Raw genomic sequence first — 14,164 nt, 5'->3', positions numbered from 1 at the left:
ACAGGTCCCATTTACCTGCTCTTTATTCCCTCTTTAAAATAGTCCCTCTGTATAAACTGAAGTTGAGTTCAGTTCATGCTGGACTTTTCTCCCTACTGCAATAGTACATTACTGATTAAAATCTGTCCCACCACTTTAACTAGTGTTCAACTTGATCTCTGACAGTGACTTTATAAACAACGAAATACAATGCATGATTTAGCTGCCGCTTATTAGGTGACGAGCTTCCCTGGTGGCTCAGATGGTAAAGTGTCTGCCTACAATGCAGGAGACCCAGGTTCAATCCCTGGGTCGGGAAGATCTCCTGGGGAAGGAAATGGCAACCCACTCCAGTATTCTTGCCTGGAAAATCCCATGATGGAGGAACCTGGTAGGCACAGTCCATGGGGTCGCAAAGAGTCGGCCACGATTGAGTGACTTCACTTTCACTTTATTAGGTGACAATATTTTTAGGCATCTGAAGCAAGATGGTCAATTGCTCATATAATTTCAGAGTTCCCATAAAAAGATAATGAAGGAATTAATAAAAACATAAATTCACATCAATGAAGAAAAGGGGAAGGGGGGAAAATGTTATCAGGAAATGAGAAGCCGAACCCAATTTTGGAAAGGCAGATGCAAATTAATCAATGAGGAAGTATAGAGAAGTAACACCTTAGAGTGCAAAACGAGAGGGTTACAGTCAAGAAGAAAGCTGGCTTTCTCTAGAAAACCCCAAAAGGCTTACAATTATTTACAGAAAACCCCAAAAGACTTTAGGACTTATTAACAGTCAAGGAAAAGGAAAGTCAGAATGATACAGACATGAAAACAGAAAAAATTTACTGAAGGCCTGTTTATGAAACATGAACTATCTCCCATCCCTCTCTGACCACCCCACCCATAGTATACTGCATGAAAGCCATATGGTTCTCCCCAAGAAGAAGGAAAACAATGACTGGAGAGCTCCGTGGTACCTCCAGGGCAACACAGACACCCACATCCTCCAATACCCCAACCCTTTCCCAATAAGGGCCAACAGTCCACCCCTTTAACCTAAAGGGAAACCAGCAATTACAGAACACTACCATGTGCACAGAGGCTCTAAATTTCTCATTGTTTAATTCTTGAAAGTAAATGGAATACTAAAGATCATAAAGCAGTTGAAGAAGGTAACCACATGAAAGAGATAAGGATAAACAAAAAAAGGCCCAAGAGAAAACAAAGTTGATCAGGAAACAAAAGAGAAATTAAAATCAAAACAAAAAGCCTCTAATTGGTATCCTGAGAATTTAGAGAGGATCCTGCTTTCGTAAAGTAAATGTAAGACACTAAGGAAAAGAAACAAAAAAGGTAAGTTTTTGGAAACTGAAAATATTATTGATGGGATTAAATTTTTCAAAAAGGTTAAAAGATAAAGCTAAGGAATTTTCTCCTATGATAGGAAAAAGACAGAGATAAATGTTGGGGGTGGAAAGACATAGGAAATAAAGTCAGGAGCCCACCACTCAACTAACGGGAATATAAAAAGAGAAGTGGAGAAGAAATTGAAGAATTAGCATAAATACCAAATTAGCATAAAGAACTACCAAAAATGAAAGACATAAGCATTCTGATGGAAGAATCACCTGAAATAAAAGTACAATGCAATTCATGTTGATGTTTGACAGAAAACAACAAGTCTGTAAAGTAATTATTCTTCAATTAAAAAAAAAGGTACAGTGCATGGTGGAAACACCCACACAAGTTCCAAAAACTAACTACACTGTGTAAATTTAAAATGTAGTATAAAAAATATTTATGGACATGGAAAACCATCAAAAAAAAAAACCAACCAAAAGAATTGAAAACAGAACAAGTACAAAGTAGAATTTCTTCTGGTTAAGCAGGAATGTGTGTAGTGGTAGTGACAAGGTCATTATCGGTAGTGTGCATACAATTTCTAAATCATGTGTATGTATGACGTTAATTAAAAGTGCTTAAAATATATTTTTATAATCCCATTTTGATATCTAGGGTACCTTAAGTTAAAAGATTAATTAAAACAGAAACTTTACCTGCATCACAAAAAATCAGTCTAGAGAACACATACCTAAGATATGGATAAAAGAAATAAGCCAAATTTTGATCTGGCAATCTTGACCACACGATGCCAACTGAAAGAACTGAAGACCTTGTTCTCCACCTAAAAATGTAAATTTGTTAAAATAAATGTACAAGAATTGACAAAACATTTAAACCAAAAATTTTTCAACTTTATACTGAGATCTGTTAATACATTCATTTAACCATATTCACAAGCAATATTAAATATATCAATTAATTTATACCATAAACTGAAATGTCAAAGAACTTCTTTTAAACAAGGTTCTTCAAAAGATTATGACTGTAGCCCCTGAAGTTGTGACAACAAAACACTTCTTTACCTTCCACTAAAGATATAACAAAGCTAGTGGAGGTGATGGAACTCCAGTTGAGCTATTTCAAATCCTAAAAGATGATGCTGTGAAAGTGCTGCACTCAATATGTCAGCAAATTTGGAAAACTCAGCAGTAGCCACAGGACTGGAAAAGTCAGTTTTCATTCCAATCCCAAAGAAAGGCAATGCCAAAGAATGCTCAAACTACTGCACAATTGCACTCATCTCACACGCTAGTAAAGTAATGCTCAAAATTCTCCAAGCCAGGCTTCAGCAATACATGAACCGTGAACTTCCAGATGTTCAAGCCGGTTTTAGAAAAGGCAGAGGAACCAGAGATCAAATTGCCAACATCCGCTGGATCATCGAAAAAGCAAAAGAGTTCCAGAAAAACATCTATTTCTGTTTTATTGACTATGCCAAAGCCTTTGACTGTGTGGATCACAATAAACTGTGGAAAATTCTTCAAGAGATGGGAATACCAGACCACCTGACCTGCCTCTTGAGAATCCTGTATGCAGGTCGGGAAGCAACAGTTAGAACTGGACATGGAATAACAGACTGGTTCCAAATAGGAAAAGGAGTACGTCAAGGCTGTACATTGTCACCCTGCTTATTTAATGTATATGCAGAGTACATCATGAGAAACGCTGGACTGGAAGAAACACAAGCTGGAATCAAGATTGCTGGGAGAAACATCAATAACCTCAAATATACAGATGATACCACCCTTATGGCAGAAAGTGAAGAACTAAAGAGCCCCCTGATGCAAGTTAAAGAGGAGAGTGAGAAAGTTGGCTTAAAGCTCAACATTCAGAGAACTAAGATCATGGCATCTGGTCCCATCACTTCATGGTAAATAGATGGGGAAACAGTGGAAACAGTGGCTGACTATTTTTCTGGGCTCCAAAATCACTGCAGATGGTGACTGCAGCCATGAAATTAAAGACGCTTACTCCCTGGAAGGAAAGTTATAACCAACCTAGACAGCATATTAAAAAGCAGAGACATTACTTTGTAAACAAAGGTCCATCTAGTCAAGGCTATGGTTTTTGCAGTAGTCATGCATGGATGTGAGAGGTGGACCATAAAGAAGGCTGAGCGCCAAAGAACTGATGCTTTTGAACTGTGGTGTTGGAGAAGACTTTTGAGAATTCTTTGGACTGCAAGGAGATCAAACCAGTCAATCCAAAAGGAAATCAAGCCAGAATATTCATTGGAAGGACTGATGTTGAAGCTGAAGCTCCAATACTTTGGCCACCTGATGCAAAGAGCTGACTCATTGGAAAAGAACCTGATCCTGGGAAAGACTGAAAGCAGGAGAAGGGGACGACAGAGGATGAGATGGCTGGATGGCATCACCGACTCGATGGACGTGAGTTTGAGCAAGCTCCAGGAGTTGGTGATGGACAGGGAAGCCTGGCGTGCTGTAGTCCACGGGGTCACAGAGTCGGATATGACTTAGCAACTGAACTGAACTGATTATACAAGTAGGTCCTTCCAATGGAAAAGAATCAGGCTCAGTGGTACAGAATCTGCCTACAGTGCAGGAGAGGTGGCCTCAATTCCTGGGTTTGGGAAGAACCCCTGGAAAAGGAAATGGCAACCCACTCCAGTATTCTTGCCTAGGAAATCCCACGAACAGAGAAGCCTGGCGGGGGTAGAGTTCAGGAGGTCACAAGAGTTGGACACAATTTAGGGAGTAAACAGTAACAACAATTACACAACTTAGGCAAAGTAATCAGTTAAATTTGGTGTTACCAAAAAAAAACACCCACTAGTTGTTATCCTATTTAGACAGAGTATCACTATCTACCCACTAGATAAGTTCCTAAATACTTGTGGGTAATGTAAATACTGATATCACCTACTTAATTTTTCAACAATACTATCAACTGTTTATTAAGCACCTGTTTTCGCATTTCTGTTAAGCATTTGACAGATATGACCTCTAACTCTTTACATTTAGTCCTACAAGGCAGCAAGCATGACCATCCCAAGGTCATAGTTGAGAGCTAAGGCCCAGAGAGGAAAAGCCATGTACCTGAGGTCACACAGCAGAAAAAGGGTGAAACTGACAATCTTATATATGTGGCATGTGGTCCCCTACACCTTTCACTGATACATTAAACATGTACCTTGAGGGCCACTGTGTTCCAGGCACTGGTCTAATTGGTAGCTGGTGATTTTGACCTGAGCAAAGGTTGAATAGTTGAATCTGACTTCTTCTGCAGTGAGTGCCTTGCTCTAGTTACAGTCCCCTGGAGAGCAGACACTTGCTGAAGAAGGGCCCAAAGACCATGCCTCTAGCAGAGGAAGTATGAGTTTATAATCAGTCAGGAAAGATAAGGGGCTCCAAGGACAACAACTGGGGGAAGGCAAAAAGATCAGATTTGGGACTTCCCTGGTCATCCAGTTCACCAACTCAATTTTATATGAATTCCACCTAATATTACAAGTCAAAGGAAGTTTTAGCACTCATATACAGTAAAACTCAATTAAGAAACCTGAATACCTATCTTAAGATTGCACTCTGGTTTCGCAAATATTTAGCATGTGGTATTTAGTTTATACACCTAGGTATGTAAACTAAACTTTTCCTATGGACTCTGTTTTGTTGGAAGCACAAATACTTTAAAATACAACAAATTAAAATTTCTTTTTCACTGAAAGTTTTTCTAACTGTAAGAGAGTTTTGCACATTTCAATAGCATTTTTTTTCTAGCACAGGTTCAGCCAAAGGGCATCCTTTCTCAGAGATCTTGATGGATACAAGTAATTCTCTACAATCATTCAATGTTTTTAAGGCAAAAAAACTTTTTTTCCCTATTGTTTCTAGACTAAATAAAATCCTTTGATGCTGATGCTGAAGTGTCTTTCAATAGTGAGAATTCAGCTAGGACAATGTGAAATTATAAAGTTTAAAATATGTCTGTGCTCAAGATCCAAATATTTAAAAATGGACTTTTCTTCAGGAAAAATATTTCAACTGTAACAATAATCTAACCCAAAATCTACCACTTGAAAACTGGACAGAACTGAATATTTATCCTCTAGCACACAAACAGTAGTATTTTTCCATATTTGAGCAAAATGTCACAAAGGCAGAAGACTCAATTTGTCATAAGTATTTACAGATATTAACAGATACCAAATTAAGCAATAATAAGTTAAAAATTACATCTTCTGTCTTTTTAAGAAAATATAGTAGTTTCCACAAATTCCTCTAATAGTCACTTTAAAGCATACATCAATCTGTTTCAGGGAATTTATATATAAGGTTAATATCTATTGTTAACAGAAGTTAAACTAAAGAAACTACAGAAGGGACATATTAGAACTATATTGAGAAATATACTTTGAAATATACTCTAAAGGCACAGTAGGGATGTGGGTAATATACTTACTTTAGAATCTCACTGAGAATTTTCAGCCTAGTGTAGTGAACCTTTCCAGAACCTATCAGCTGCAATCCCTCTGAAGACAGAAGAAGGATGTCCTTAACGTTAATAGTATTACAAAAATGGCATTTTAATGAAAAATCTTTTCAGATAACTTAGAATCAAAAAGGAAACCTAAATCTCCTCATGTTGATACAATCCAAAGATTCATCGAATGCCTGTAAGATTTTGGATAAGGGGGTCACAGAATTGAAGAAACGGTTCTTGCCTGTTACAAGCTGAACTTCTTAGAATAAAACTTCATAAAACAATATATTAAAAAATAAATCATCACTATTAAATTAGGTAGGGAGTTCAGCAGAAGAATGGATTCATGAAAAGAAAACCGTTAATCTGCCATATGATATTAAAAAGTTAAGGAAACAGAAACAAGAAATTTCAACAAATCAGTAAAAGGAATCTTAGTCTGCATTTCAATCACCTAAATTTATGACAAAGAAGGCAAGAATATACAAAGGAGAAAAGACAGCCTCTTCAATAAGTAGTGCTGGAAGAACTGGACAGCTACATGTAAAGAATGAAATTAGAACATTTCCTAGCACCATATGCAAAAATTAACTCAAAACGGATTAAAGACCTAAAGGCCAGACACTATAAAATATAAAACTCTTAGAGCAAAACACAGGCAGAACAGGATCATTTTTGACCCACCTCTTAGAGTAATGAAAATAAATACAAAACTTAACAAATGGGACCTAATTAAACTTTAAGTCTTTTGCACAGCAAAGGAAACCATAAAATAAGATGAAAAGACAACCCTCAAAATGGGAGAAAATATTTGCAAATAAAGCAACTGATAAAGGATTCATCTGAAAAATATACAAACAGGGGACTTTCTTGGTGGTCCAGTGGCGAAGACTCCACGCTCTCAGTGCAGGGGGCACAGGGTTAATCCCTGGTCAGGGAACCAGATTCCACATGATGCAAGGAACAGGTCCTGCCTGGCACAACTAAGAGATTGAAGCTCCCGTGTGCCACGACTAAGACCCTGCTCGGCCAAATAAATGTTTTAAAAAACAAAACATACAAATAGCTCATGTAGCTCAATTAAACAAAAACCAAAGCACAACCCAATCAAAAAATGGGCAGAAGACAACAGACGTTATCCAAAGAAGACATACAGCTAGCCAATAAAGACATGGAAATATGCTCAACATCACTAATTATTAGAGATATGCAAGTCAAAAGTACCATGAGGTACCACCTCACACCAGTCAGAATGGCCATCATTAAAAAAATCTACAAACAATAAATGCTGAAGAAGTTGTGCAGAAAAGGGAACACCCCTATATTGTTGGTGGGAATGTAAATTTGTACAGCCACTACGGAGAACAGTATGGAGATTCCTTAAAAAACTAAAAACAGAACTACCATATGACTCAACCATCCCACTACTGGGCATAGACCCTGAGAAAGCTATAATTCAAAAAGATACATGCACCCCAATGCTCACTGCAGCACTAGTAACAATAGCAGGACACAGCAGCAGCCTCAATGCCCATCAACAGAGGATGGATAAAGAAGATGAAGCGTGCACACACACACACATGCACACATGCACTGGAATATTACTCAGCCATAAAAAAGGAATGAAACTGGATCATTTGTAGAGACGTGGATGGACTTAGAGACTATCATACAGAGAGAAGTCAGAAAAACAAGTATCATATTAATGCATATAGGTGGAATCTAGAAAAATGGTATAGGTATTCTTATTTGCAAAGCAAAAAGGGACACACACAGAAATGAAACATATGGACACCAAGGTGGGAACGGGGTTAAGAGGAGGGTGGGATGAATTGGGAGACTGGGATTGACGTATATACACTACTGATGCTACAGATAGAACAGATAACCTACTGTTGATGAACCCTACTCACCGCTCAGCTATGACCTAAATGAGAAGGAATTCCAAAAGAGAGGGGTATACAGCTGATTCACTTTGCTGTATAGCAGAAACAAACACTACATTGTAAAGCAACTACATTTCAATTTTAAAAAGTCTGCTTTTCAAAGCCTATTACATTCCAGGCACTGTAAATAAAATACATCCAGGCCTACCCTATGGAGCTTACAATCTCACAGGAAAAACACCATTAAACATAATCCATATAGATAACTATTTAATAAAACTTGTGATACTTCACTAAGTCCTATAAAAGAAAAATAAAGCATGTAACTAAAAGACGATATTGAAATACTTCAGACTGAGTACAGGAGGTGAAGAGCAGGGGAAGCTCTTCTGAAGTGATTTTTTTTTTAACCTGAAATCTAAAGGATGAATAAATAAGAGTGAACCAGGTAAAGGGTCCACATGTAAAACCCTCGGAAACATCTTATAGACATTCAAGAAATGAAAGGAGGCCAGTGTGGCAAGTGAATGCATGAGGCCAAGTGTGACTTGTAATGAGGCAGGGAAACACAATATGTAAGGTACTTAAAGGCTGTGTGTTTGAAACTTGGTATTTTATTTTACCTTAATCATATTTTAACATGCCACTGATGGTTTTGAAATAGGGCAGTACCAAAGCCTGAGCTGTCACAAGGTAGTATTAATAACTTGCTACATACGATGACTGAACAGTTGAAGCATGGCTAGCACAAACTGTGATGTGACATAATATGCACACCAGATTTCAAAGACTTCATACCCAAACACAGTAAAATATCTTATTAATAATTTTAGGATTTTGAAATATTTTAGGTATATTGGGTAAAGTAAAATACATTACTAAAATTAATTTCATCTACTACTAGAAATTTAAAAATTTACACATGTAGCCAACATTGTATCACACCAGATTTCAAAGACTTCATACCCAAACACAGTAAAATATCTTATTAATAATTTTAGGATTTTGAAATATTTTAGGTATATTGGGTAAAGTAAAATACATTACTAAAATTAATTTCATCTACTACTAGAAATTTTAAAATTTACACATGTAGCCAACATTATATCACTATAGGACAGCACTGGTCTGGAAGTAAGATTGAAGTAGCCAAAAGCATAACGTCCATCCTAACACAGAAGATGAAAATAAAAGAAGGCAAATTGCCAATTCACTGTATTTATTTAAAACCAAGAGTCTACAGTCAAGAGTTGTTCTCTTTTTCTAAAAACTAATCTACTAACAAATGCTTTTATAAAGTTATCTTTTGAAAGATTAAATAGTAAATGAAAAATGAAACTTGTTTCCAATTTTTGTATTTCACATTTCTATTTGAATAAAAACATACAATATTTCAAAAATCACAGTGAAACCAACAGGTTTAAGGCCTCCACATTATCATACTCAGGGAATCCAGATCTACTGCATCAAGTTGTGTTAGCCCCTATGTATTTTCCGAAAGAATCTGGTTTTCCCAAAAAATATTTGTGATTTCATTTTGATCAAAAACATAAAGCAGAAGGATGATTCCTTGAAGGGAATAAATTAAAAGATCTTGTTTTACTAATGATGAAGTGAAAATGAGTAATGAAAGAAAAGTCACATACAAACTGCGAGTAGGAATTACTAGTGCTTACAAGAGTAAAATAACTAACCAGGAACTGGTTGGGAAGAAAAGTCACAGCAGGTAATTCCAAGATCATGTGCTTTTTCACTGTGCAGACATCTCATTTTATCATCCCACACTGTTAAATCTCCACATGAGGAGCCAGTGACAAAGAGGTTTCCAGGAGGAGAAAACGCACAGGCCACTAAGGAGCCATCCTTAACACTGGCACATCTGAAATAAAAGCAAACAAAAAGGGAATTTTCATTTCAGGACATCTTTTACTTTATATTACAGTCTCTAATAGCAGCTTGATATAGTAAAAGAAAAGGATAAATGGCTAGAACTAGAGATAAAGGGCAGTAGATGCCTATAGAAATAAAATATCCTTTATATGCTCTAAACTGAGATAAGCTTGCTAAAAGTAAGAGAATTTAAACATTATCCTAACCAAATCAAAGTCTATGTATCTTCATACTCTTTCATTAAAATATACAAAGTTTAACAAAAATAGCGACAACAACCAACAATATCAATTATAGTCGAAATTTTTTAAAAGATACAACTATTTATTGAAAAGCATGTTATTGGGGGTGAAAAGCACTTCCAACATTTGTATTAAAATCACCTAGAAACAACAGTAAGGACTTTCATCTCACCTTCAGTTATAAATTCTTTATGTAAAGAAAATGCTGTGAACAACTTAAAATTATCTAGGGAAGATTAGGAAACACTAGGCTAACAATAATTCATTATTTTATCAATTAGGAAAAATAACCTGTTAAAAATCCAACAACCCATGCAGTATCCTATCCAGTGCTTAAATCACTGCATTGTATCATTTTCACATCATTTATTATATATATTACAGAAATAATGTTAGGGAGACAATTTACCAATCTGTTAACTGAAAACGATTCCTTGGCTGACAGTTAAATTTCATTCACACAAAACAACTTAAAGGCATTCCATTCTCTCTGTGCTTTCACTTTAAACTGTTTATTAACGCCACTTAAAACATACTTTCTTCAACCCAAAGACCAAAACTCTAAATGAGCAACAGCTGTTTACCAGCTACCACCTGTGCTCAGAGTGTTGCTGAGAGGTAGGGAGGGGGGAAGGCACATTAAGCTATTTTAATTGGTGACATTTAAAAGTTTACAGTTTTTAATGTGATTAATGTCACTGAACTGTACACTTTAAATTTGTTAAAATATTATATATAGTTAAGCATACTGTAAGTTTACAAATTCATGGTTTTAATACTAGGGAGTTGCAACACAACATTACCAGTGTAAATTAATTGATGTATTTTTATCCAAAAGCAGTTTTTCAGGTGATGTTTTTAAAGAAGTGGTAACACACAACACCACACTAATCACGAGGTTCCCTCTTCTGGGCTTGGTCAGTAATCCCAGTCAGGAAAGATTCACCTACAGGTAAGATTCATCTACAATTTCTTTATTACTGAGAACACCTGAGCCATGTGTGACCAAAAAGCCAAAATTACTGTTTTATTCAAAAGACTGGTGTTGTTTTTTTTTTTTGCCTAACTCTTATAAAAAAAAAAAAAAAATCCATAAAATTCTAACAAGATTAACCCTTATTTTACAAAAGAAAAATTGGAAATTTAAAACACTCAGAGCCAAGCAAATCTACTTCAAGAATCATATTAAATATGTTTTATGACCTTCAGGAGACAGATCGAAGTATTTTTCCTTGAGATGTCTGAATTATCTATTTCTTCAAGTCATCAAAAAAAATCGTAAACCTGGTAATAGGATTAAAAACGGAAAGAGTTTAAACATTCTTACCTATGTAACTTGTATGACTGCACATTCCACAAAACAACAGTTCCATCAGATGCCCCTGATACCAAACAAGTGGAGTCTGGGGAAAATCTGCAAACTCTCACAGGGCTACCACTGGGCTGTTCCATCACTGCCAAAATCTGTCCGTTTTGAGTATCCCATAGGACAGTGGTACCATCTGTTGAACATGAAGCCAAAATATGTCCTGAAGGGGAGAAACAGCAGCAGTGGACAGCATAGGTGTGAAACTTCAGTGGAGAGTATGGTACTTCAGTAAAGTCACTCAGGGAGTATAGGTGAATTGTTTTGTCCAAGGAGCAAGTAGCCAAGAGGGAAGAGGAGAAGGCACAGCAGTTGATATCATCATCATGATCTGCTAACGTGTGAATTAGTTTCACCATGTTCTTTACTGGGAAATATCCTGCAGTTTTTAGATAAAGGTTACTTCATCCTAGGAATCAAATAAATACAACTCAAGTCAATATAGAAGAGCCAAAATCAATTCAAAAACTTGCTCAACAAAAGCTTCTATATTCACATTTTTTAAAGACAATAAATTATACCTGGGCTAAGAATAATTTGGAGAGAAATAAAACATGTTAAGACTATAATCGCTGATGATAAACACAATCACCAGTGCCATACCAATAAAGTTCCCATAAATAAGTTCCAAGTAAATAAAGTTCCAATAAAGTGCCATACCAATAACTCCTGAAAAAGAACCTGGTCAAGTAACTTCAAACTGATTTGACATTGTACATTCAAAACTGTATTTATTTCACCTTTGAAGACTTTCCCTTTATGAACTGCTACTCAACACTGCCTCATTCCAGACTTGCTAATTTCAAAAAGATTTTTCACTACTTTAACAAACTCTCGCGGCTCCTTCCATAGGATGGAGCCAAAAGCACTGCTCACCTTTAAGATGTAGAACTATTTACAGTTAACTCATAAAAACAAACAAAAGGTTTCCTTGTCAATTTAAGTGGCAGTGTTGAAAGCTATCATGTCATGGTTTGTCATCTTGTATGACAAAGAATAAAAAGATATAAAAGATTTGAGGTGAATTAATCTAATAAATCAAGGAAACCCAAAGAAAAGAGTGCCCCCCTCAAAAAAAAGTGGACTTAGCAGGTTTGCACCTAAGACCAAATTTATAAATTTAGAATAAAATCCAAACTCCTTACCAAGACTTACCAAACCCTGTATGATCTGACTCTTGCCTATCTATTTCTCAGACCCCAACTCCTTCCCCTTTTCTTCTCCCTCCCTTCTTTCCAGCTTTCCTAGTCAAAATGGTAACATCTAAGAGCTTCACAAAGTGATTTTCTTATGCTTAAATTCTCATGGCTCTGCTTCTGGGAAATAATTTCTCACGTAAATTTCAATTTCAGTGTCCTTTTCCAGTGACTTTCCTAATCTAAAGTAGCCCCTCTATAGGCTAGCACATCACCCTATTTTAATCATCAGTGTAGCGATTGCCACCAGCTGACACTATTCATGTGTCTCCCCCTACTAAAACGTAAGCACCAAAGCTGTTTCTCATTTCTTGTATCCACAGTATGTAAAACTGTTTGCACCTAATATGGTTCAATATTTGTTGAATTAACATTTTTCCCCAAATCTAGTTGAGTTCTAGCCGCCTTTAAACATTATATATGAATATAATACAAAATAATCAGAGAACTGTTAATAAAGTTACTAACACTTAAAAAAAAGTGGAAAATTATGTAAAACGAGGTAATAATCAGCCCTGAGGGACAGGTGTAACCTTGAATTGTAAAATTAATCTCTTATTCTAATATTATTTACAGAAATCTTTACAAATAGATGAAACAAGCCTTTTCCAACATTTCTGATGTCAAAAGTCGGCCTCTTTTTCAAACAAACTCCAAAGAAGTCTAAAAAACAAACAGACCATCAAAACCCCTGGTATTTGCAATAAAAACCAACCCAATCAGGTGGTCTTCTGGAGAAGTCCCAAATCTCAACTATGCAAGTGCACAAAGATAATTCCCCAAACTTTTGCTTCCTCACCCTTTGCCACTCAGCTCTCTCTGAAGTTCAAGGTCCCAGAATTTGAAGAGCAGGGACGCAATCAGCTAAAGTTTGTTTGGCTTGGGGTGTGGGAGTCCACTTAGACCTCAGCCGACGCGCCAATCTCCCGGCAAACTGGATGAACTCGCCAGTGGGAACACTCGCATCCCTGTCTTTCGCAAAGCCAACCCGAAATGTGCCAAGAATCCTCCTACCTAAAGCCAGCGACCTACTCCCCCACGCCTACTTGGGGACCGAGGATTTTGCTCCACTCCGAGAGCCAGTTGGGCCTCACTGGACCGAGCGACCCGCGGCAGGAACGCGGCCGGCAGGGAGCGCGGCCTTCTGGGGCGCGGGGACCGGCGCAAGGGATTGAGGGAACTGGGACGTCCACTTCACGCCGTGAGGCGCCCCCGGCTTCCGGGTGGAGGCCGCACAACAGTGTCTAGCTCTGATCAAGATCCCAGCCGGTCTCGGTAACGCGCTTAGAACCAGACGCCGAGAAACCAAGGGTTTAGACACCCCGGCGGGTTGACCCGAGCCGCGCTCCCGTACCTGCCACCGCTGTTGCTAAACTGGCCCGTAGGCACTGGGTCTTTCACTTCGAAGACTCAAGACGCCAGGGATCCGCCCTCAGGTGCGCTAAGAGCGCCGAGGGACACGTGATGCGCAGGTGAGGCGGGCGTGGTTGGCGCCTGCGGACGCCCAGAGGCAAAAGGACAGACCCCGCCCACCGGGGGGCGGTCCGCGCCGCGGCGCACGCGCGCCCTTCCGCCCTGTGATGAGCCGGTCTCTGTATTCTGGCTCTAGGATTAAGATGAGTCCATACTGGGAAACGGAGAAGACAATGGCACCCCACTCCAATACTCTTGCCTGGAAAATCCTATGGACGGAGGAGCCTGGTAGGCTACAGTCCATGGGGTCGCTAAGAGGCGGACACGACTGAGCGACTTCACTGT

At 37.9% G+C, this 14,164-nt stretch overlaps 1 protein-coding gene and 1 non-coding gene across 3 annotated transcripts in view; one reads left to right on the top strand and one right to left on the bottom strand.

The window, feature by feature from the left end:
* The window catches only part of WDSUB1 (WD repeat, sterile alpha motif and U-box domain containing 1), a 64,746-nt gene extending 51,240 nt beyond the window's left edge, over nucleotides 1–13,506 (bottom strand). For both annotated transcript variants that reach the window (XM_081582834.1, XM_081582835.1), the window contains exons 1-4: nucleotides 13,421–13,506; nucleotides 11,172–11,619; nucleotides 9,407–9,591; nucleotides 2,072–2,164 (exon numbers count right to left, since the gene is read on the bottom strand). In XM_081582834.1, coding sequence (XP_081438960.1) covers nucleotides 2,072–2,164; nucleotides 9,407–9,591; nucleotides 11,172–11,569 — 676 coding nt within the window. In that variant the 5' untranslated portion in view covers nucleotides 11,570–11,619; nucleotides 13,421–13,506. The remainder of the gene's footprint in view (nucleotides 1–2,071; nucleotides 2,165–9,406; nucleotides 9,592–11,171; nucleotides 11,620–13,420) is intronic.
* Nucleotides 227–298, top strand: TRNAC-ACA (transfer RNA cysteine (anticodon ACA)). Its single transcript has one exon. It is a non-coding gene; the product is annotated as a tRNA-Cys (tRNA).
* Nucleotides 13,507–14,164: the final 658 nt, after the last annotated feature.

Source organism: Giraffa tippelskirchi, chromosome 3 (genome assembly GCF_054371585.1).
Source record: "Giraffa tippelskirchi isolate mGirTip1 chromosome 3, T2T-mGirTip1v1.2.pri, whole genome shotgun sequence".
Classification (NCBI taxonomy): Eukaryota; Metazoa; Chordata; class Mammalia; order Artiodactyla; family Giraffidae; genus Giraffa; species Giraffa tippelskirchi.
Note: the sequence above shows the minus strand (reverse complement) of the source record. Positions and strands in the feature narration are given on the sequence as shown.